The 23,279-nt window shown below is 58.9% G+C and overlaps 2 protein-coding genes across 8 annotated transcripts in view; one reads left to right on the forward strand and one right to left on the reverse strand.

Moving 5' to 3' along the window:
* ACD (ACD shelterin complex subunit and telomerase recruitment factor) overlaps nucleotides 1–602 on the forward strand; it is a 7,792-nt gene extending 7,190 nt beyond the window's left edge. For all 7 annotated transcript variants that reach the window (XM_077184942.1, XM_077184946.1, XM_077184944.1 and 4 more), the window contains one exon: nucleotides 52–602. In XM_077184942.1, coding sequence (XP_077041057.1) covers nucleotides 52–118 — 67 coding nt within the window. In that variant the 3' untranslated portion in view covers nucleotides 119–602. The remainder of the gene's footprint in view (nucleotides 1–51) is intronic.
* On the reverse strand, nucleotides 492–23,095 carry CARMIL2 (capping protein regulator and myosin 1 linker 2). The gene is made up of 40 exons (XM_054640851.2): nucleotides 23,016–23,095; nucleotides 21,772–21,863; nucleotides 21,599–21,649; nucleotides 21,256–21,315; nucleotides 19,960–20,081; nucleotides 19,509–19,606; nucleotides 18,837–18,907; nucleotides 18,210–18,283; nucleotides 17,057–17,132; nucleotides 16,892–16,980; nucleotides 16,452–16,546; nucleotides 16,204–16,290; nucleotides 15,922–16,031; nucleotides 15,484–15,561; nucleotides 15,283–15,359; nucleotides 15,008–15,112; nucleotides 14,733–14,802; nucleotides 14,493–14,574; nucleotides 13,748–13,844; nucleotides 13,425–13,482; nucleotides 12,747–12,919; nucleotides 12,005–12,073; nucleotides 11,293–11,386; nucleotides 11,128–11,223; nucleotides 10,380–10,508; nucleotides 9,358–9,471; nucleotides 9,052–9,227; nucleotides 8,485–8,572; nucleotides 7,943–8,059; nucleotides 7,391–7,457; nucleotides 6,126–6,661; nucleotides 4,489–4,592; nucleotides 3,682–4,087; nucleotides 3,304–3,423; nucleotides 2,940–2,976; nucleotides 2,693–2,761; nucleotides 2,098–2,391; nucleotides 1,813–1,920; nucleotides 1,470–1,580; nucleotides 492–1,385 (listed from the first exon to the last, which is right to left on the reverse strand). Exons 1-40 carry the CDS (start codon nucleotides 23,053–23,055, stop codon nucleotides 1,210–1,212), a joined length of 4,716 nt encoding a protein of 1,571 aa, XP_054496826.2. The 5' UTR covers nucleotides 23,056–23,095; the 3' UTR covers nucleotides 492–1,209.
* Nucleotides 23,096–23,279: the final 184 nt, after the last annotated feature.

A 23,279-nucleotide genomic window follows, 5' to 3' on the forward strand; every position in this document is an offset into this window, starting at 1 on the left:
GTCCACAGCTGGGTTTCTTCTCACCCTGGCTCCTCCTGTCTGGTTTCTCAGGATCTCAAAGGCAATGCTGAAGTGGGCATGCTGGATGCTGACTGAGGAGGAGGAGGACGACTCCTGAGCTCAGCCCATCTTTCATTCCTTTGTTTCTTCAGTGGGTTTGTCAGAACACTGGGAAGAGTGGTTGGGGGAGGGATGTGGGGATACCAGAAGCACTGTGCCGCAGGAGACTGCTGAGTGGGCTGGCCTGGCTGCAGAAACCTTGGTTCCAGGGGTGCTGGCATATGACCTGTTGAAAGCCAGTACCCTCAGTGCCAAGAGGGGAGAAGAACATTCATTCAGGCATGCCTATATGGGAGCCAGTATCCCTCTCCCACCTCTTCATCCTTTTCTGATGCCTTGTCCCAGCAGGTGGGGACAAGAGGTGACCCAGTGCCACCATTGCAGCAATGGCAGAGGCCCTACAAGCTGATCTTGCTCCAAAGGTACCCCAGGAGCTTGGATGGTTTATTGAGTAAGTTTAGGTAGGGTCCTGCACTGTTTATTACAAAAAATATCCTGCAGGGTTATGCTGTAGAAATTAAAAATTGTATATTTTTTAAATACACAGCTCTTGTATTAAAAAAAAAAAAGAAAAAGGAAAAAAAAACCAAAACAAGCATCTTGCTTTGTCGTAAACATCCGTGTGAGGAATGCGTTTGGTCCGGAGCAGAGGGCAACACAGGAGAAAGCCACTGGGGTGTCAGGATCACGCTGGTGCCGTCAGGGAGCTGCGGGGATGATGGAGCTGCGTGCTGAAAGGCGCTGGGTCGTGGTCCCGCTGATGGAAGCCTGCGTCTGGCGGGGGCTGGAGAGAGCAGTACCCCATGGGGTCAGGAGCTGCAGTGGTGAAAGTGCCTTGGGAACGCTTCCTAAAAATAGCTGGCTGCCTAAAATCACCGGCTCCCCTGCTGCAGCCCACAGCGACAGAGGGCACTGGGGACTGCAACACCACTGGATGCATCCTGCAGGCTCTGACAGTCCCTGGGCATCCTGGGCAGTGCTGGTGGCCCGGCTGTCCCCATGGCGAAAATTGGGCGATGCCATCATTGGCACATCCATGCCAGCCTGGTGCCCTGTCTGTCCTCTCTGCGCCCCAGCTGCCAAGCACCCCGGCACGGCGCACTTGCTTGCAGGGTTTTGTTGGGAACAGCGTGGTGACATGCAGGGGCTTCACTGTCCCAGGGCCGGCTCCTCCCGGCCCAGCACTGGGCGTCTTTGGTCTACGGCAGCTGAGTCTTGTGCATTCCCAACAGTTTGTGCCAGGGCTTGCGGCTGCTCACCCTCAGTGCCTGTGCCAGCCTGCGGCTCCTCCAGCCCGGCACGGGGCCAGTCCTGCAGCGTGGCACCTACACAGGTCAAGGTGCTGGTGTAAGCATGGGGGGACCCTTGGTACCCCAACACCTGCTTTAGCAGGGAGGGGAACATCTCACCTTCAGCATCTGAGGTTGGTCCAGGCTCACCCTCCATCTCTGAGAGGGACTCGTGCTTGGTCCTGTGCCTGAGCACAGGCGAACGCCGCAGGCGCAGGGGCACGGTGCCCACTGGGGGAAACACAACCCAGCCCCATGTTAGGGTGGGGCACAGTGGCCTGGCTCCTGCTGGAACTGATCCCAATGCTGAATCCGCCTTGGGAACTTCCCAGTGTGGCAGTGCCATTGTCTATCACCCCCAGCTAGGAGAGGCAGCACCAGCACACGTGTGGAACACCACCACCCACCTCTGTTAGTGTTAGGTGCAAGGAGGGCTTGGGGTCCCACTTCACACACAACTTACTTCCCAGCTCTGCCGGGCACTCGGGCTCCCTGAGCTGCTCCTCGTGGACGGACAGTGCTCGGCGGCCGGGCCCCCGTGGCGCTGCCAGCCGTGCCATCAGCCTGGTGTCTGTGTAAGCAAAGGGGAGGTGCCATTGGAGGACGGCCCACAGCACCCCACTTGGCAGGCCCCATCAGCACCCAGCACCCACCGTGTGCTTGGCTCCCTGCTGCCCTCCATCCCAAGGGCTCCAAGAACAGGCCAGCAGTGGAATGAAGCACCCGTGGGCACCTCGTGCATCCCTACCTTCAGTATTGGGCGGGGTGGGCAGGGTGCCAGCACCCACCTCCCCACCATGGCTGACCCTCCGTGGCAGTGCCACCGGCACGTTCCTGCCCAGCCGTGGCAGGCTGCTGCTCCAGCCCTCCCGGCCCCCGGGCTCCGGCAGCCCGCTGGGCTCTGCTAGGGTGAGGGAGCGCCGGGGCTGGTCGGAGCTGGAGGCCGGAGGCTCAGCGGGCAGCTGCCTTCCCAGGGCTTTCCAGGCTGGCCGGGGCTCGGCGCTGGGCTCCGTCCTGGCGGCTGGGCTGCGGAAGGGTGTGTCTGTGGGGCAGGCAGGATGGAGCTGTGGGCGTCCAGAAGTGACAGCCCCAGGGATGGTTCTTGGTTCTGGGAACCAGCCTGCAGTCAGCCCAGGGACTGGGCAGTGGGCTGGTGGCCATCTGCCAACACCAGGGATGGGCACCCATGGGTGTAGGGCACGCTCCAGAGGGTGGAATTCTGCCCATGTGCCTGTGCCCACCAGTCCCTGTTGGCTCCAGTCCCCATGCTTGGTGCTAGGAGAGGGGATGAAGCCCTCTGTCCCAGGGGCTGGTGTGACCCCCAGCATGCACTGGTGACCCACCTGTGGACACAGAGTGTGTGCGGGCCTTCAGGGATGGGGGCGAGTCCGCAGAGCTGTCTACGATGTCCCCTGCAAGCACAAGCCACCGGCCAGCAGCAGTGAGCTGGGGTCTGCCCAGTGCCACCAGCACCCAACAAGGCAAAGGTGTAGTGGGACCCACAGCTGGGAGTCCAAGGGGGCCTGCCCATGGCCACCCATGGGTGCCCAGCTGGGTGGGGGTCAGGGTGGGGAGGGAGCAGCCCCTCACCATCTGAACCGGCTTTCTTGATCTCGCTGTCTTTGCTCTGCAAGGGGGAAAAAACTGGTAAGGGGGGTATCAGGGAGGCAGTGCCCACAGGGTGCAGAGGGCAGAGTGCTGCTGCCAGGCTCTGATGTGGCTGCAGGAAATGGGTGCATGCCAGGAAAGGAGGGACAGACTGACAGACACCAATGCAGTGCATAGGAATTCACCCCTTGCGGAGGGTTAGGTGACAGGGCAGAGGCTATGGGCAGTGACAGCACAGAGCTGGGTGCTGCCATTCCCAGTGGGGAAATGTTCCTACTCTATGGACCAGCATCACCTACCACCCTAGAGGGGCAGGGTTCATCCCAAAAATGGAACCAGTCCCCACCTGCTGCTTCTTGCTCTCAGCAGCCGGGCCCTTGGTGACGCCGATGCGATGGAGCATGACCTGCACACGCTGCTCAAAGGAGCTGGACAACTCCCCCTCGCTCTTCTCCAGGTGCCTCTTCTGCAGGAGAGACACAACCCTGCCAGGAACATGGACCCACCAAAGCACCTGTGGCACCCACACTCCTGCCTGCAGGGCACCCACATTCCCAACCCCAGCCATGCTGCCAGGAGATGGTGACATGGACGTGACCCAGTGGGGATATCACTCCAGTGTCCCCACATCCCCTGGTAACCCCACCAGCATCCATGGATGGGAGCAGCACCCACCAGGTGAGCTGAACAGTGGTGGGGGCTTGGTGACTGTGACAGTGCTTACCTTGTCATGCCTGACCCCCAGTGCATCCTCGTCCTCCCCGGACAGCAAGATGAGTGACTGGGATTTGCCCTCCCGAGAGTACTTGGGCCGAATCCTCCGGGCAGAGTCAGGAGTCTGGCAGTGCTCAGGCTCTGCTTGGGGCTCAGCAGAGAGCCCCCCCTCCTCTGATTTACTCAGGGGCTTCCCTGACTCGCCTGCCTTGCTGGGGGCTCGTAAAATGTCACTGAGCATCGAGCGCCTGCTCCTAGGGGCAGTAGGACCACCCTCGGGCTCCTTCTCACACCTCGAGCCCCGGCTGGATTTGGGTTTCTTGAAGGCAAAAAAATTCCCAATTTTCTTCTTGAGGGTGCGGGAACCAGAGGGAGCCAGAGGAGCTGATCCCGGGCAGGTCTCCAGAGTCGTGGGGCTGGGGAGAGATGAAGCATTGGAAAAGGTGAGCTCCAGGCTGCCAAGAGGTGAGGGGTCAGTTTTTTCACCCTGCTCACCCTAAAGGGATGGATCCAGACCCTGGACACTCCACCTGAGATGGCAGTGTCCTGGCAAGGGCACCCATTCCCAGCACAGTTCCCCTGGGTGCTGCCTCATTGCCTCCCCACTGTGGAACAGACTCCATGGCCACATCCAGCACACCATGGCTGCCATCCCATTCCTCCTCCCCCAGCTTTGCCCTTGGTGATATCCCTGGGTGTGCTGCTTTCCCCAGCATCCCTTTTGCCCTGGGCCCAGCAGCGTTTGCAGGGAGGCTGCTGGATCCTGGGGATGGGTGTGTGCTGGGCAGCTGAGGGGCCCTGAGCACCCTGGGCTTACGGCAGTGTTTCTGTGATGAGCCTCTTGGCAAAGAAGTCCTCCAGCCCCTCGTCCACGCGGGTGATACTCCTGTCCTCGCTGTTCTCACAGGCCACGGGCTGCACCTGTGAGGGACAGCTGCTTTCAGCCCAGCACAGGGCAAAGGTGTCCCCAGGCATGAAGGTGTGTCTGTCACCCACCCCTGGGCATGAACAAGTGTGTGCCCCTGCAGGATGGGTGTTGGCACGCTCCATCTCGTACCCAGCATTAAAGCCAGACCTAATCCTGCTCCCTCCCTTGAGCACTGGGAGCTCCAGGCAGCCCCAGGCTCCTTCCAACCCCTTGCTCAGCACAGTGGCTGAGGTATGGCACTCATACTGTGGGAGAAGCCTTTGGCAGGGATGACTCCTCCATCTGGGCTCCAAGAAAGGGACCCCTCTGCTGCTGGAGGGTGATGGAGCAGGTGACCTGCAAGGACCCACATCTGCATCCTTCAGATGTTTCTAGTCCAACCTTGGAGTGCCAACACAGCCTGCCTGAGAGCCACCTGCTCCATCCCCATAACAAAGTGGCCCACACCATGGCCAAGCCTTCCTCCACCGCACCTTCCTCTCCCTGGCATGTGCCACTGCATCAGTGCCATGCTATCGATGAGAGGGAGGCGCTTCCCCATCGGTGGCATTTCAATCCATAATGACTTTTCATTATGGCTGGATTGATGCCGCTCAGGAGCCGTTCCAGCCATCTGAGATCTGCTCTCCCTGTCATATCACATCCATCAAAGCCTGTCCTTGCTCAAGTCTTGGCCCACCCCGGGTGCCAGGCATGCCTGTCCCACTGCAGGGTGATGGCCCCCTGGCCCTGCCAACCTCCAGAACCCACCCTGCCCGTGGGACACAGCTCCTGCCTCCCCTCCGGCCCCGTGCCAGCCTTGATCCCACCATGATCCAAGGGCAAGCATCACCACAGCCCTGCAAGCCAGGGCTTTCCAGCAAGTGAAAGGATCCAGCTGCATCACGGTGGCACAGGGATGAGGTGATGCCAGCAGGATCCAGCCCCAGGGACAGTGATGGAGCTGTACTCGCCACTGACTGCACCCAAAAGTTACTTTTCCTTTGGGAAGGGGGGTGCAAAGGCAGGATCCCCTTCCAGTCGCCTGTTGGATGGGGGGAGCACAACCCACCTCATCACGGCTGGCAGAGCCCCACCAGCACCAGCGGGAGCCGTGGTGGCCACCAGTCCTTCAGGGATGATGGATTTTGGATAAGGGGGAGCAAATAGAGCTCAGGAGGGAGGCAGCTGGAGCCATTGCCGAACACATCGTCGGCCCTCTGCACCCAAACTCTGCAGGGTTTTTCATTCCTCTCCTGCTCCCACCGCTCAGCATCTCCCAGTGGGGAGCAGGAAAGAGGATGGATGATTCCCCTCGCCCCCCCCCAGCCCCCCTTGCCCATCCTTTCAGGCTGCCCCCCGAGGAGGAGGAGGCTCCAGCAGCAGCTGAAATGCAGAATAGTAAACCCACCGCGTCTTTGCGCATCTTATTTTCCTGCCTTGCAACAAATACTGACCGCAATAATTCACCCAAGCAGAAAAAAAAAAAAGGGAAAAACACCCCGAACGCACCCCACCTCCCTTGCCAGCCGTGCCCCCACCCTTACATTCGGCTTGCTGGGCGGCTGCCTGTGCCGGCGGTTGGGCCGGGGCCTGGCTTTGGTGCAATGCTCCAGCTTCTCGCCGGCGGTCGGCAGGTCCATAAGGAATCCGGTGGCGGTGGCAGGCTGCGTGGCGGGGAGCGAGCCGCTCGCAGGCTCAGCATCCTTTGTGGAGGCAGGGCGTGCCGGCGGCGCGGCGGGGCTGAGTGACGGCGGCGCCCGGTGAGCTCGGAGCCCGCTGGCGTCTCGACCCGCTGCCGGCTCCAGCTCCGAGACACCTACGAGAGGCGAGAGGGTCCCTGTTGACACCCGCCCTCGCCAGGCCTCCCCATCATCATCATCATCATCACCATCATCATCATCATCACGGACGCCGTCACCCTCGCCCACGCGCGGAGGGTCAGCGAGCGGGGCAGTGGCTCCGCCGCGGGGCGGGAGCGCGGCCGTGCCCGCCGGGAGCGTGCGTGGCGGCTTTGCGGCGCAGCCTGCGATGGATCCCGCCACCGCCGCCGCCGGAGGTTTGCTGCGTGCAGGGGATGATGCTGTGGGGGGAGTGTGCGGGGATGCTCAGGCAGGGGCCGAGCCGAGAGACCTGCAGCAGGCAGCAGTGGAACGGCACAAACGCTGCCAGCAGTGAGCAGCACTCACAAACATACCCGTTTTGCTCTGCAGGCAGCTCCTCGCCCCCCCACGTACCCTCTGGATGGGTAGCAGGGTGCTCAGGGATCCCCATGGGACATGGGGCTGCTGGGTGCTGGAGTCTGCATGAGCTCAGCCAAAGCAGAGTGACCCATCAGCTGCTCCTTGTCTGTGCCCCCCCTGAGATTCACTCCCGTCCCAGGCTAGTGGGGACAACACCAGCAGCAAGGGAAACCCATGGGCAACCTCTTCACCCCAAGGTTGTTGGGTGAATGGGTGATGTCTATGTCCAGGGTGGCTGTGGGAGATACCATGGCACTCACAATCACAGACAAACTGCCTACCCCTGGCTGGCTCTGTGGGGAGGGAGTTCAGGGCATTTGCTCCACTGCCTAAGGGCACTGAGCCAGCTGGGGCCCAAAACCAGCACAAGAGCAAGATCAAGGTGAGCTTCCCCCACAGACCCCACCACGGCACTGGGAGAGGCTCTCTGAAGGGTCCTGACCCTGCTGCCCTCAGCCCATGAGGCTCCCCCATTGCTGCTATGAGCCCCCTGCCCCTGCCATGCCCTGTGGAGGCAGCACAACACGCACTGAGCCACAGCAGAGGGACAGCTCCCACAGTGACCTTACTTCTCACAGTTGGTGTGGGCCGAATGCTCCTGAAGTGCTTGTTTCTCCTCCGCAGGGCCATCTTGTACTGCAGGGAGAGAGGGATGGTGGCAGCTCCGGCATGGGCAGGGGAGAGGCTGGCTGTGCCAAGACACATCCCATGGCAGCCAGAGCCTGCCAGGCTTCGCCCAGTGATGGGTGCAGTCCCTCCATCACCCCTAGGCGCCCAGGGCTGCACCCCTTCATCTTATCCCAGCTCCAAAACCACCCACGGTGCTGGATTGGATACTTCCCCATCCAGAACCGTTCACTACACTGGATCCCAGGTCCCAAAGCAGCAGCAGCAGGACAAGGTACAAGCAGCCAGGCTGTCACAAGGACACGTTCCGGTGCCAGCAGCACGGCCTGGCAGGCTGATGGTCCCATTTCCCAGCACTAATTGCCTTAGCACTGCCCTGGGGGGAGCCGGGGGTGCGTGCACCCGCAGAGGCTGTGGCTAAGCCCAGCATCATCCCGTAAGGCGGATAAAGGGCGCTTGTACCGCGGGCATCACGCGGCGGCTCCGGTCCCTACCTCCTCTGCAGCCAGGTCCGGTGGATTCCTGCCCCTCGCCAATGCCGTGGCATCGTCCTCAGCCGACTCCGGCTGCAGCACCAGGAGGTCGAGCCCCTGCTTGGAGAGGCTCTCTGCCTAAAACCATTAGGAAGCGCTTAAATTATCCCAGGGGCTGAAGCGTGCTGGGCTGCCCTGTGTGCTCTGCGCTGCTCTGCTCCCTACCCACGGCTGGGATTTGTGAGCGGATTTAGGCCTGATTAGCCGGTGTCCAGCCCAGCGCAGCTGCCCTGCTGCAGGAGTGGCTGGTGCCTGGCGTCACCCCAGCACCCCCAGCACACGGCAGCAGTGCTGGGACTTTGCTCAGGGTGTTAATATTGCTGTGACCATACTGGGAGAGGATTACCTGGGAGGAAAACCAGCCTGGGTGGGAATTGTCCTGCTTCCCAGACTGCAAATCCATGGCATTGGTGTCCAGGTACCTGGACAATGCTGCAGACCCCCATCCTGCATCCCAGCCCCACATCCCCATCCTGCAGGTGCTGGCAGCCCCCAGCACTCACCAGTTTGCACTGGGCGATGGTCAGGTCTCCCAGTACAGCATCCACAATGCAGTCGGCTACAGCGGCTGTGACGGACAGCTTGATCTCACTGGGAGCAGAGAAAGAGGGCTCTCAGGGCCAGCACCCACTGACCCTGCAGGCCATGGGGGCATCTCCCCAGGGAGGGCTTTGCTGAGGAGATGGATGCTTGGCTGTGGCACACAGAGGGGCATGCCCATGTGCTGCAGCTTGCTGGGTCTGTCCTGCCAGAGCAGGAATGGGAATAGGCACTGGCTGGGATGGAGAATGCCAAATCCATCCCATTGTTGATGGTCAGGGCCAGCCAAGGGGATGTGCCTGCAAGAACATCATCACCCCACAGGTTTCCCCAGCACCCCAGAGACTCGTCCAAAGTGGATCCAAGCAGGAAGCAAAGCTACATGTGGGAAAACACAGCAGCAGGACCCAGTACTCCTCTACCACAATGTGGGGAGAGGAGAAGTTGCTAGAGAGCCCCCAGAGTGCTCCTCTGGCCCCAGGGGTCAGTGCCAGTGACTGAGCAAGAAGGAAGAACAGCACATCACCCACTTCAGCTTGCTGAAGACATCAGTGACCATCTGGTCCAGGACAGCGCTGAGGCTGAGCTGGTCCTGGAGGCAGATCCTCTCTGACATGGCATTGACCAGCTGATCCCTGACCCCGCTCTTCTGCACCACCGCTGGGCACAGGCCGTGGGCTGTGTCCAGCACTGCCTGCATGATTGCCTGAAGTTTGGGCAGGAAAGGAAGGATTCAGTTTATTTTCTATCGGGATTCACCTGGCTTTCAGGTGACACCATCCCCCTTATCCTTGGGCCAAGGCTGATGAACGTCCCGTGCTGCCCATGGTGCCCACCTGGATTTCCCGGCTGCAGGTCTGTGATGCTTCCTCTGTGAGACACTCCAGCTTGTGCTGCAGCTTCCCATTCTGGTAGGGGGTGTTTCCAGCCTCATACAAGAGGGGCAGGATCTGACATGGGAAGAGAGATGGTGTGGATCATCCTGTGTCACCTCATCTTCTCCTCCCCTATTTCCATGCACAGCCTGCACCCGTGGCTCTCCCATGGAAGAGCATTGCCTACATCAGCTGGGGAGACCCAGTGATTTTTTGCCTTTGCTGGGCCAGCTTTGAGCATCCTCATCCCTCAATTTCTCCTTGCCACCCACTGACTCTCCTTCCCCTCTTGCACCCCACTACACTGCTTCCTGGATCAGGGAGATCCTTATCCAACCTTTTCACCACCTTCCCAACATCAGTATTGTCTCAAATCCTGTCTCTGCCAGATTAAGTAACTGGGGGAGGGGGGCAGAAAGGGGAAAGGAGGTGGTTTGAAGAGAAGAAGAGGAGGAAAAGGTGCAGTGGGGAGAGAGAACCAAGACCAGGAGGATCAAACCAGGTCTGACAGAGCCAGGAGCTGCCAAACAAACATGACGGATTTTATCATGGGCTGATGGAGCATTCTCATTGCTGGGGTGGGATGAAGATGCCCCAGGGATTCAGGGAGGTTTCTCAGCAGTGTGGGCATCTGTGGGTTGCAGGGTGTTCTCAAAGCTGGAGCACCCATCTCTCCCAAGGAGGGATGTGTGAGCATTGGATGCCAGAGGAAGAGGGGTTGTAACCCTGTGGGGGGTGTGCACACAGCCGTGTGTCTCTGGGGCAAGGGGACTAAGAACATTTTGATCTTTGTTCTAGAAGGGAATTCAGAAATTCCCAGCTGTACTTTAATGCTTGCAAGTGCTCGGTGATGTGTGTCTGTTGCATCGACGTTCTGGAATTCCCTGACTGCTGGTTAATGATGTCATTAATTAATCAATGCCCTGCTTCGATCCCGAATGGATGCTGGGTGAGCTGTGGGGTTTCCCACGCTCTGCACTCACACTGACAGAGAGGTTGGCATTCCTGATGGCCTCCTCAGCACAGAGGATGTCCGTCTCCACCTCCCTGCCCGTGCAGGTGCTCAGGATGTCGACGTGCTTCTGCACGCTCAGGCAGATCTCATTCACCATCTGGAGCACAGAGAGGCTGTGTCATGTGCCAGCGCTGGGGCAGCACTGCCAGTTCCCCTCCTTGCTGTGGCTTTCCCAGAGAAGAGTGTGCTCAGAGGGGGCACAGTCAGGTTACTGCCTCCAAGAGCATCCCTGCCTAATAACCAAGGATGCACACGGCAGGGATGTGCTGGCAAGAGTGCCCAGGGGGCAGGAACACACTGTACAGGTTGGTGTAGCGGCAAGTTATCTCAGCAGTGCATATGCATGAAAAGCATGGATGCAACCAGCAGGATTCCAGGAGATCTGCTTTCCATCCACCCCCACCCTCACCACAGAACCATGACATGATTTGTGTTGGAAGGGATCTTAAAGGTCCTCCTATTGCAGCCCCCCTGCCATGGTCAGGGACAGCTTCCACCAGACCAGGTTGCTCCAAGCCCAGCCTGGGCTTGAACACTTCCAGAGATTTGGCATCCACAATTTCTCTGAGGAACCTGCTCCATCCCTGAATCTGCTCTGCCTTCCACTCAGGAAAGGTTAAGAGGGTGTTTTGCTGCTTGCAAGAGCTCGCATGAGCAAGCCAGGCTGGTTTGGGGCAGGGGAGGAGCAGCCCCATGCAGTGGTTTGTCCCTCAGACCTGTTCAGAAGAGGTGGTGAGGATGCCCTGCTGCAGCCGGAAGGTCTGCGCCGGCAGCGTTTGCCGCAGCTGGTTTCTCGTCAGGCAGGACTGGAGCTGCAAAGGAAGAGGCCATGAGCAGTGATGGTGGCACCTGGCCCAGGTTCCACAGCCCGTTTTCCCCACCTTGTGCACGGCCTCCTCCGTCCTCTCGGGGTGGCTGCGGTAGGCCTGCGCCACGTCGCTCATCGGCAGCGGCATCGACTTGAGCGTGAAATTCCTGTGGGGCGGAGGGGGGTCAGCAGCTGCTGCTGCACCCAGGGCTCACCCCCCTGCTCGTGTCCTCATGGACGTGGCACAGGCTCAGAGCCCACCCAACAGCCTGGACATTGTCCTGAGGGCCAGCTCTGGAGATAAGATGGCCAAACTCTGGCCCTCGGCAGACCCTGGTGGGGTGGCAGTGACCACGTGTCCGGGCTCTCCATGCACCCCTCTTTCTTCAGACCTCTGGAGATCTGCACAGCCAAACACCAGACAGGGTGGTGGGTGTGCTCAGCAGGGGAACAAACCCATCTGTCATGGGCAGGGAGGAGGGGAGCATCACATCACATCAGCACCACCAGCAGCAGGTCACCCCGTGCTCACTGGGGGCTCCTTGGGTGACATGAGGCTGTGCTGGTTGGGATGCAGAGCCCAGGGGAGCCCTGGGGTTGGTAATGTGGGTGTCATCACTAAATGGGTGCCAGGTTGCTTTTCTGGCTGCAAGGCCAGAGCTGTGGACCAGCTCCCTTGGGACATGTATGAAACTGTGATGCCCTGGGGACAGTGACATGCTGGTGACAGAGGCTCTTCTGCGTGGCAGTAACAAGCCAGGAGGACCAAGAGGCTCCTTCCTTACCTCTCCAAAGCTTGAGCCACCTCTAGGAGCCCATGGGCTGTTGTGTTGTTCCTGTCCCAAACCACAGTCCTGCAAAAAGAAAGGACCTGGGTGAGCCCTGCCCACACCCACACCACCCTGAGGTGGGTGCTAGCAAGAGTCAGCCCAAGGCTGACCCCAGGCATCAGAGAGCCTAAAAGTGGGGTTAAAAATTACAATTTCCTGTATCCAAAACCTAAACTTGGACTTTGCAAGGAGCTACAAGTTAGGTGGGTGCCTGGAGAGAGTGAAAGGCTGGGAGAACACATTCAGGGACCATCCTGCAGGCAGGGACAGACATCTCCAGAGGAACAGCCCTGGCTGAACACCATTCCCTGTCCTCTGCAGACACCCCTGCTTTGGCTTTGTGTACACAATGTGGTCAAAAGTGGTGTTTTAGGAAGTGATGGCAGAGCATGAGGTGAGGGCAGTGACCACAAAGGTCTGTCTGCAGCAGGCTGGGCTGGGCAGGAGCCTGGAAAAGAGGTGGCAAGCACCAGGGCAGGGATGGAGCTGCTCTCTTGCCCTTCACACGTCCCCAAATGACTGCCATGGGTGCAAAATGCAGTCATGGCATCCGACCTTGTACCAGGAGTGGCCCAGGGCCACATCCATGGCCATCAGGAGCTGAGATAAAACTCCTCTGATGGCATCAGCACCACAACCATGACATCAGGGCCACCCACGCAGGGTCAGCCACGGGGTGTCACAGAGCTGCTGCTACCTGAGCTTGGTGTTGATCTGCAGGGCCTTGGCGAGCATCTTGGCCCCCGTGTCCCCCATGGCGTTGCCACTGATGTCCAGGGACACGAGGCTGGTGTTGCTGCCCAGGGCACTCAGCAGCACGTTGGTTCCCAGCTTGAGGCGTGATTCAGCCACAGACAGCGACTGCAGAGGCTGGAAAAGGGACAAGGAGGGGCACCAGGACATGTCAAGGTGCACGTCACCCTTCAGACACAGCTCCACCCCTGTGCAGCAGCGTCAGGGCTGGTGCTGGTTTTGGAGAGAACAAGTGATACTGAACCCTGAGAAACAGAGGGGCAGTGGCTGCTTAGACAGGCTGGATTTAGCTCAGATGTCCAGCAGGCAGTGAGGAGAAAAGAGAGGTTTTTGGGAAAGCTGTGCTGAATGCAGGTTACAATAAGTCTCCTCTGTGACTTTAGCCACATACAGGCTTCCATTTTCCCACATTTCCCACTTCTCTGTCTGAGCTCCTGCTTCAAACTGAGGAAAAATAAAAGCAGAAGGACTTGAATGGCAGTGGGAGAGAGAGAGGATTGCTCCCCGCCTGGGCAGGAGGGATCTGGATGGCAGCCCTGCATGGAGACTGCACAGTGGTGGCTGAGGGCGACCAGGAGCAGGGATGGGATGGTTCTGGTGGCTGAGGGCAAGCTGGACTTACACAATCCTCCTCCTGGGTGAGCTGGACAATGCGGTGCAGGACATCCAACAGGCCTTCCCTGCAGGAGAGGTGTGTGTGTGAGGGGGTCACTTGTGCATGCCCTGGGGCCACAGAGGCACAGCTCTGTCCTCCCTCCACTCTTGCCTGTCACCCATGGGCTGTGACCCATCTCTGACTCTGCACCAGGTGCTGGCAGTGGTGACCCTCCCTGCATGGGCAGGCAATTCCTACCAGCCCATGGGCTTTTGATGGGGAGGAAGAGTCAAGGTGGGTGCACCATTCCAGGGTGGCTCCAAGCCTGGGTGCTGCTGCTTGGCACTCACTTGGATTTGATGTTGAAGTTTTTCCCCAGGGAGATGTGCCTGATGGATTTGCTCCTGCCAATGGAGAGCACCAGGGTCACCATGTCGGGGTCAAAGCCTGCAGGAGAGGGAGACACCCCAGTATGTCCAACAAACCCACGGAGGTGGCACCAAGGTGGTCCCTCACAGGAGACCTGCAGAGCCACCAAGCTGCCACAGTGGGATGCTGGAGGTACCCCAGGGAGGTTCCTGAGCATCTTCCTCCTTTCCTGGCTTCTCCAAGGAGATTGAAGACCTGTGCAGAGCTGGGGTCCCTGAGAAATGACCTCCAGGGAGGAGCAGCCACTTTGGGCAGTCCTGATATGGGGGTGCCAAGGCTGTGCTGAGCCACAGGGGCACTGAGGGAGCTGGAGATGGCCCTTGCTCTCTGCCATCCCTCAGGATGTGCCCCCCATCACCCACCCACCCCCCTGGACACCATGGGGGAGTTCAGCTTTCAGGCAGCTGCCTGCACTCCCATCCTCCTGGCTGCACCAGTTTCTGCCCAGGGAAACCCTTTCAGTGCTTCAAACCCTGAGCCAGCCACATGAGACCACCTCAGATTCAGTGATCTGAAGAGGATTGCATCAAGAAAGATGCAAAATGAGAAATTTTGGCCAGTCTTGAGGTAGGAGGGCATAAAGAAATCACCTCACTTGCTGTGCTGGGACATGAAAGTCCAGGAGATGCAGGAGAACTTTTCCCAGGCTGGGAAAAAGCAACCTACCATTGTCAGACAGGTCCAGGTGACTGATGGAGCTAGCATCAGGGATGAGGTCCTGGATGACTTGGGCCCCCGCTGATCTCAGCTTGGAAGAAACAGCGAGACATCAGTACAGGGGAGGCAGCGAGCCCTGCAAACCAGATCCTCCTGTCGGGGAGGTCAGACAGGGCATGGACCCTCCCTCACTGCCACAGGGGGACTCCCTGGCCAGAGGGCTGCTGCCCATGGCTGCTGGGCCCTCACCTCACAGCTGCTGAGATCCAGGTGCAGGTCACTGATGTGACTGTTGTCTGCCAGCCCTTGCAGCAATGCCCTGGAAAAGTCACCAAAGCCCCCATCAGTGCAAGAAATGGGGGCACCAGCACCTCCCCTGGGGCACCCCCAGCAGTGCAGGCAGTGGAGAAGGCATCCTTCCCAGAGCTCTGCCTCTCACAGCTCCTTCCCTCCATCCTCCCCACCAGCCCTGACCAAGGTCTCCCCAGGCTCACCCCAAATCCATTCCCGCAGCCCCATCGCACCTTACAGCATCAGCTGGCAGCTTGGTACCTGCCAGGGAGACATGCCTGAGGGAGCAGGCCTGGCTGAAAAACTCCTTCATGTCAGGGGAGATGGTTTTCACTCTCCTGAAAAGGATGGGCACAACATGGCAACAACTGCAACCCAGCACCAGCCAGACCCCCTGGGTACCCCACACCCCCCTGGGTACCACACACCCCCCTGGGTACCCCACACCCCCCGGGTACCCCACACCCCTGGGTACCCCACAGCCCCCCTGATGCCATCCCCAGCTTACTTGTGGGAGTACACATTTTTGGAGAGATCCAGGTGGATGAGGCTGGTGTGGGATCCATGGACCAGGGCTCCAAAGAGCTGCCAGGGTGGGATGTGAGCCGTGTGGAGGAGGACCCAGGGGCACTGCAGCCCCTCACACAGCCCAGGGATGGAGGGGGCTGAGGGCAGGGCTCACTGCCAGGAGCCCCTGCATGGTACTCACAGCATCCAAAGGACAGTCCGTGCCAGCCAGGCTGAGGTGGGAGAGCGAGTGGCAGTGCTGGAGGAGGCTCTGCAGGTTCTGTGAGCAGAGGGGGCTCAGCAGCTTTGCCCCTGAATCCCACCCCCACCCTGCAGCCCTGGAATCCCAGTTCCAGCCTGACTCCTCCCTCCTGCTGAGCACAGGGTGAATCCTGCACACAGGAACCCACTCTCTCATGGGATACACCCCTGCTGCAGACGGCATCTGCACAAGGAGATGCAGGGGGAAGTCCCCAGGGTGTCCCCAGCTGCTCCCAGGCAGGCATGGGGGGCTGCAGCTGTGACCTCCCCATCCCTGGGGGGCTGCAGGGCAGGGCACAGAGCAGAGCAGACCAAAGCCATCCAAATTGGGGACAGAGTCTGAGTGTGTCACCCCACCCATCACAGCACGGGCACTCACACTGATGTCATCCCCAGCCAGGGTGCCGGGGTTTCCAGAGAGGTCCAGGTGCCGGAGGGAGAATCCAGTGCCTTTGTTATCTGTGAGGGCCTTGCACAACGTGCTCATCCCTGCTCAGAGAGAGTGAGAGGTGCATGGCCACAGGCTCCCTGCACTGGGGAGAGCCAGGGAGCAGAGCAAGGGAACTTCCCTCCAGCTGGGGCAGCAGGGCATTGCATCCATGAAGGTGCAGCCCCTCCATCACTCCTTCTGTGGAGTGGGGCAAGAGCATCTGGGCTCTACCTTTGGCTGTGAGCATTGTCCTGGCCAAGCTGAGGCTCTGCAGACCCTTGGGACTCTTCTCCACGTGCCGGCTGAAGGCAGAGACCCCTGATGGGAGCAGGGAGCTCTGAACAGCTGTACCAGCACAGCTGGGTGTCCATCCCACCCTGAGCTGCAGCCTCCAGGACAGGAGGCAGCTGCTGGTGGGGTCTGGAGTTGAACATCAGTTTTTGTGGGTGTAAACTCATCCCAGCCCAGAATTTGAGTACCTCTGTCTTCCAGCTGGTTGCCAGAGAGGTTGATGGTGTGCAGGACAGAGTTGGGATGGCTGCTGAGTGCCTGGGCCATCCTCTGCACAAAGTCACTGTGGGGAGAAGGGTCACCCATCTGAGCAATGCTGGGACACCTCCAGGAAGGACAGCCACCAGCTCTGCACTCTTACAGGGACATGCAGCACCTTCTGCCTGCGTGGCAGACCTGGCTCATCTGAGCAGCCAGAAGGAAGCAGAGCATCTCCAGGGGTGGGTGGTATTCACTTCCAGGCTATGGGAATCTCTGCTCCCAGTGAGCTTCACTGTGTGGAGGGGATGGAGCCACCAGCCCCTGGCACAAGGGTCCCTGCATGGACCTCCCTGCTCCATGTACTGAGGGCAGAAGCACCAGGCTGCCAAGATCCTGCTCATCATTGCCTTGCAACACCTTCACCTACCCTTTCAAGCCACTGTTCTCCAGCACCAGCTCCTCCAGTGTCACTGACTTGCTGAGCATGTAGAGCAGCTGCTCTGAGATCTCCTGATTCTGGCAGAGAAGAAGAAAGCCTTTTTGGGAACCTGGCCACCTCTGGTGCACCCAGAGCCACAGCAGCAGCACTCACCAGCCTGAAATCCTTGCAGGAGAGTTTGGTGAACCACAGGTTGAAGGACAAGGCAGCAACACTCAGCGCCACATCCCTGCAGGGTGACAGGCAGGAGGGAGTCAAGGGCCAGGCTGAGCCAAGGCTAATCCCAAATGGGTGACAAAAACCACCCAATTGGGGCTTGTCCCAAGGCATCCAGCCCCAGGGTGCCCCAAGACACCCAGGCTGCCAGAACAAACCCATCCCATCCAAACCCGAGGTGCTCCAACTGACTCAACCCTGGGATGCTCCAGGACACCCAACCTCAGTGTGCTCCAACACAACGTTCAACAGAACAGGACTGGGGATTGTGGGTTTAAAACAACACACAGGTACAGATAATCTTCCCCAGATTATTCCCTTGGGGAAAATCAAATGAATCTAAATATTTGCATGCTTCTATCTAAACCTCAGGGTTTTAAGTTCTTTTTAACTCTGAGCTCTAATGTGAGCAGGTGTTGGTTGAGTGGAAACAAGTTTCTTTTTTACTTCCTCATCCAAAGAAATCTCTAAAGCAGTCTCCTTTTTCACCAGCTGAACACAGATCCTCTGTTCCCCAAAACACTCAGCCCAGAACTTTGACTTGCTGTGGCCCAGCCTGGCAGCTGCCTCCCCTGAGAGCTGAGCCCTTGCTCTGCCTTTCTTGGGATGGAGACTTGGCTGAGCCCCACATGGAGAACTCCAGGCACAGCTGGAGCTCACGGCCCCACTATCAGGTTATAATCAGGTGATAACAGGGTTGTAACAGACATCTGGGGGGGCTGGTGGGGAGCAGTGCAAGTTTCCGGGTGGCAAGCTGCACCAGCTGCTTTGCATAGGGAAACACCTGACAGCCACGAGCTGCAAGAAGCCACTGTGACATTGGGTTTTCAGCCCTATAAACAGCTCCCAGGCTGATCTAAGAGTTAAAAATGAACAGAGGGGCTGCCTGGACTCTCAGCTGCTGCCCCATGGGATGGGGCTCAGGGTGTTTGGTGAGGGGGAGTGTCAGGCTGCAGATGTGGCATCCCTGGAGCGTGTAACCTATAAAAGCTTCTAACGTGGGCAGGAGAGCATGCTGGGCCCCCCAACAGGGACAGGGAGAATGAGGATGGGTGCTGGGGCGCTGCAGGCAGCACGGCTGGGGGCTCACCGGCTCTCCAGGTGGCTGAAGTCCAGCAGGTTGAACTCCCGGCAGTCCTGGCTGTGGTAAATGTTGTCCACGTCCTTCCCAGAAGGATGCACATATGCAGCAGGCTCAGCACTGGCTCCTGGGGAGGGCTCAGGTCCCTGGTGCTGCTGCAGGGAGCTGAGCCCTTGGGGAGTCCCCTGCCTAACCCCAAAGCCCAAAAGCTTCCCTGATGGCTGGCAGGGGACATGTCCCAGCTTGGTGGGACAGATTGGTGAGCCTTGGACAGCTTCTGTAGGGAATGGCCAGAAGGCAACACACCCCAGGCTGGTGGGAGTGAGGGTGTGGGGAAGGATGAGCTGGGATCAGTGTCCAGAGGAAGGGGGGACAGGGAGTCCTGTTGTGGTTGGGTCCCAGCAGAATTCTCCTCTCCTGGGACACCCAGCAAGGTCCCAGATTTCCAGGGCCTTCCCCTGGGTCACAGTCTGGGAAACAGCCTGGTCCAAGGCACGCTGCTCCCACCTGCACTTTGATTCCAGCCCACCCAGGAGCAGGGGGCACTCAAAGCTGCAGCTCCATGAGGCAGCCACAAGCATCCTGTCCCCAAGTGACACCATGCCACTGCTGCATCCTCGGGAGGGCCCAGCTTACCCACTGGATCTCCTCGCGGAAGGCAAAGCCGTTGTAGTCACACAGAGCAGCGTAGGTCTCTGAGAAGCCCCCTGCAAGGAGAAGGCAGTTTGGGGGGGCAGACATTCCCAAAGGAACATGGAGGAGAACTTTGAGGGGAGTGGGAAACAGGAGAGGGATGACAGGGACTCAGAAGTGATGCAGAGGGCTCCCCCTTCCCTGCCCAAAGGGGAGAGAGATCTGCTGTCAGCCCCAGTGGGGGCTGTGGCGTGCTTTGCTTGCTCCATGTGGATGCCAGGCAAGGCACATTGCCCTGGGGGTAATGCAGGATCCTGCTCCAGACCAGGCTACAGGAAAAGCTCCTGGCTCTGCAGTGGTGCCATGTGAGGTGGGTAGAAGCATGCACAGCTACAGGTCCTTGCAGGTAGATTCTGAGCAATATTGCCTGCTGTCCTGCTTTTTCCTGGAGAGCTACATCCCCTCAAACCTGCTCCTGCCCCATGGGATGGGGTGGCCTGGTGGGCAGCAGACCCCAGTAGCAGGGCTCCATCTGACCAAAGCCATCACAGGTGCCCTGCCAGCAGAGGTGAGGGCTGTCAGCAGAGCTGCTGTTGGTGGATGCAGGGCTGGAATGGTTCTCAGAGGGCTCCAACCTTCCTGGTCCTGCCTGAGGGAGGTTATGGCAGGACTTACCACATGGCCCAGGGTTGCTCTGCAGCACTTCCTCCAGTGAGTCTGTGATCTGCTGGATCCTCTCATACAGGCTGGGGGGCGAGTTCTTGAGCAATGTCCTGGGGAGGGAGCAGAGGGCTGTCAGGGTGGGCCAGGAGAAGAGCATCCCCACCACTCTATGCTTAGCTACAACCCTGTGTGTAGGGTGGCCAGAAATATTCAGTCAGGGAACAGGGTCTTGCCTCGATCCATGTGTTTTTCTCCTTCTAAAAGCACTGTTGTAGACCCATCCTATATTTGGGATTTTCTAACTGCAGGTGTCCCAATTCATGGCAGGTGGGTTGGAACTAGATGATCTTTAAGATTCCTTCCAACCCAAACCATTCCAGGATTTTGCAGTCTGGGGCTTTTCTGGGCAAAGGATTTGCTCTGGTTCCTACACAAGCACCCCTCAGGAGCAGAAGACCCTTACCCAAGGGATGAGTCTGGAAAGACCTTCTTAAGTGACATGGTGACATGGATAACAACTTGCTCCAAATCATCCAAGGACATGAACCGGAAGGCATAAGAAGCTGCATCTGTTTCTATGACAACCTGCAGGGTCCAAAGGATGAGAGATTCCTGAGCGAGCTGGCAGCACACAGCGTCCCCAAGCCCCCAGACACAACGGTGACAGCCATCAGCTCCTCACTGCCAACCCAGCCACAAGCACAGAGAATGCTGTAAGCACCAGGAATTTAGGATAAAATACATTGGTGTGCCAGAATAAGGCATAAACCTCCTGAAAATTCAGATTAAGCTGATGCAGAGGCAGCCTGATGCAGTGAGGTGAGAACAGCCTTGTCTCTGCCTGCAGCAGCCGCAGCTGGAGCATAGAGGTTTCCTCCCTGAATTTATTTAATCGAGGTTTAGGGCTTTTTCACTTATGGTTCCTACCAGGAAAAAAAAAAAAAAAATCCCATGGCAACATGCTCCCTGATTTAATTACACGCTGATTGAGGCGTGGGAGCAGGATGACAATTATCTGCTGGCATCGTGCAGGACGGAGCTTCCGCCAGTGCCCGGGGCTGTGGAGGCAGGAGAGCGTGGGACCGCCTGCACTTTAACAATCCCTGGGCTTTCCATGTCCCAGTCAGACATCTCACCCCCCTCCACCCTGGGGAATAGATTCCCTGCATCCCTCTGTCTGTGCCCAGCTCCTGCAGCTCTCTCCTGGAGCTCAGCCTGCTGAGCAGCAGAAACCCTGTGTGGAGGCTGAGGCCGTGGTTGCTGATGATGCTTCACCATGAAAAAGCCAGACAGGATGTTAGAAAGGAGCAGACAGGAGGTTAAGCAGGACCACAGCCCTATTTTGGCCAATACATCCAAGCCTTGATATCCAAGTCCTCTCTTCCATGGTTTCCACTGCCACATCTGCCCTATGTGCCCGCCCCTCTCTAAGAGGATTAATGGGGTTTAAAACACCCTCCTGCTAAATTTGTCTTCACCTTGGTAAGCCTGCAGCCATTTGTCACCTTGTCCCTGCTGAGCAGGAGGTGCCATGGCCAGGCACTGTCCACGGATGTCAGAGGGGAAGGAGTGCAGGCACCCACCCAGCACCTCCAGCTCCAGGGCAATACCCTGATGAGATCAACACTGGTGACCCTCAATGGGGGACCAGAACACCCCCAGATCCTGTGGGGGGCTCTGTACCAGGGTTTGCCATGGGGGAGAGGGCAGAGAGGGGGGTAATGCCCAGGTTGGGTTTGTCCCAGTTTGTCCCACTCACCACACTGGGCTCTTGGACTGTCATCTCCCTCACCTCCAGGAAGCTGAAGCTGCTGTGAACCTGTGGATGAGAGAAGCTGGATCAACCCCAGTGCTGATGGAGAAAGGAAACCCAAGGGTTCCCCCCCAACTCCCACACTTCCCATGCCTCAAGCAGTGCTTGGCCTTGGCCCCACCCTTCACCAGCCCCCAGACGAGACCCCCTCCCCTTCCCTCATCTCTCTCCTCATCCTGCTCTTGAGGGTTTCCCAGAGTCACTGGTCCAGGTGACTCAGGGGTCACTCCCTCCAGTGCCCCAAGCCCCCCCAGGAACCCCAGGGCTGTACCAGGCTCCCCACACTTACCCTCACTGGCAGCATCACAGGCAGCACATAGGCTCGCCAGGGTGTCAGGACCTAGGCAAGGTGTGACAAGGGACCATGGTGACATGGAAGCCACCCCTGTCCCTCACTGCAACCATAAAACACCTTCCTGGGGAAACCAGGAAAGCAGGAACCAGGCCAGACTCTGCACATACCAAGATAAAGTCATCATACTTGGATTTCACCTGCAGCTGGATGCTCAGCACCAGGAGCACCTTCTTTGTCCCCAGGAAGGTGGTGATGCCCTCTGAAAAGACCAATGTCCATGTGAAATTAGGTGGCTGAAGTCACCTTGGTCCTCTCCCATGTGCCCTGTTGCTCTTGAGGATACTGTCCCCACCTGAATCATCTCCTCTCCCTCCACACCTGACAGTCAGACCCTGGCTGCTCTCAGACTCACCGTGGTTGCTCAGGTGGTGCACCCACCTCCCCATCTTCAACCAAGAACAGGGTTTGGGGTTGCTGGTTCACACTGCCTGTGCTGCCTCACCCACTGGCAGCTGGCACTGAGTGATAAGAGGGTCCTGATTTCTCTTCCTTCCTTTTCAAATTTACCACCAGGGAGCAGCTGGTCACCCAAGTCCCTCCTCTCCGCAGGGCAGCCAGGGTGGTCACATGTGCCAGCGTCCCCAAGGTCACAGACTGGTCACTCCCACCATCAGTGGGCCAGTGTGAGCATGGCTGCTGCCCTGAGCACCCTTCTCCGTGCCCTCCTGATTCCTGCCTCTCATGGGAGAAACAGGACCAAAGCCACAGCTGTCCATCACTGTGCAGAGCACACCAGGCTGTCACAGTGACACCAATCCCCATGGGTCCATGGCTTGAGCCACACCTCCCCAGGGACCCACCCTGGTAGAGCCGGGCCTGAGGCTGTGGGGACACGGTGACCCAGCTCCTTCCCACCTCACTGCCAGCCCTGGTGGGGCTGAGGAGGCTGAAGGAGCCCGAGACCTCTGTGGCCTTTGGCTTTTCCAGTCAGCCAAGAAAAGGCTGTGAGCAGGGGTATTTCACACCCCCCATGCTGAGCTGCAGGCTGTGCCTTCCTGGGGAGCTTCTGGGGACCCTCAGTTGGCCAGAGGAGCCCAAGCCCATGGGACTGAGCAGCACCAAGCTGCACCCACAAATTCAGCAGCTTGAGCTGTGCAGAATCCCATCCTTGAGGAGCCAGGTTATCTAGGGATGCTCTTGGTCCAAGGTTCATCCTCAGGCAAATGAGTTTTGCAGACAAGAGGAAGCCCCAGACACTGCATGGGCCCCCCTGAACCTCAGCTGTTGCAGCCGAGGGACCCAAAAGTGACTCTGCCAAGCCCATCGAGGCAAACGGGGGCCAAGCAGGCCCGGCACGGGCAGCCCCATGTGGCAGCGGTGCCCCGGCAGTAGCGGCGGGGGGGATGCTTACCTTGCAGCTCGGCGGGGATCCCTCCGGGGGACACAGCCATGCCTGGCACCTGGGGTCACCTGCCGGGATGCGGTGTCAGGGCAGCATCCTCGGGGCCGCGGGAAAGGCACCCTGCCGGGAGGAAGCGCTGAGGTTACCGACCGGCAGCGCCGCCGCCTCGGTGCCTCCTCCCCCTCCCGGTGCCTCTTCCTGCCCCGTCAGGCGAGATTTACCGCCTGAGCAGGAGAAGCGAAATGAAAGCGACGGTGCCCACGGCCCACCGGC

The sequence above is a fragment of the Agelaius phoeniceus genome, chromosome 12, assembly GCF_051311805.1.
Source record: "Agelaius phoeniceus isolate bAgePho1 chromosome 12, bAgePho1.hap1, whole genome shotgun sequence".
NCBI classification, from domain to species: Eukaryota; Metazoa; Chordata; class Aves; order Passeriformes; family Icteridae; genus Agelaius; species Agelaius phoeniceus.

Bases quoted from the DNA above. Each gene is read 5' to 3' on its own strand.
- CARMIL2 (XM_054640851.2), bottom strand. From the start codon at position 23,055: ATGGCTGTGTCCCCCGGAGGGATCCCCGCCGAGCTGCAAG. The intron at 16,547-16,891 runs GTAGGTGAAGGT...TTCTCCCCACAG, and splicing joins GAGAACAGTGGCTTGAAAGG to TGACTTTGTGCAGAGGATGG. The intron at 15,113-15,282 runs GTAAGCTGGGGA...CATCCTTTTCAG, and splicing joins AAAAATGTGTACTCCCACAA to GAGAGTGAAAACCATCTCCC.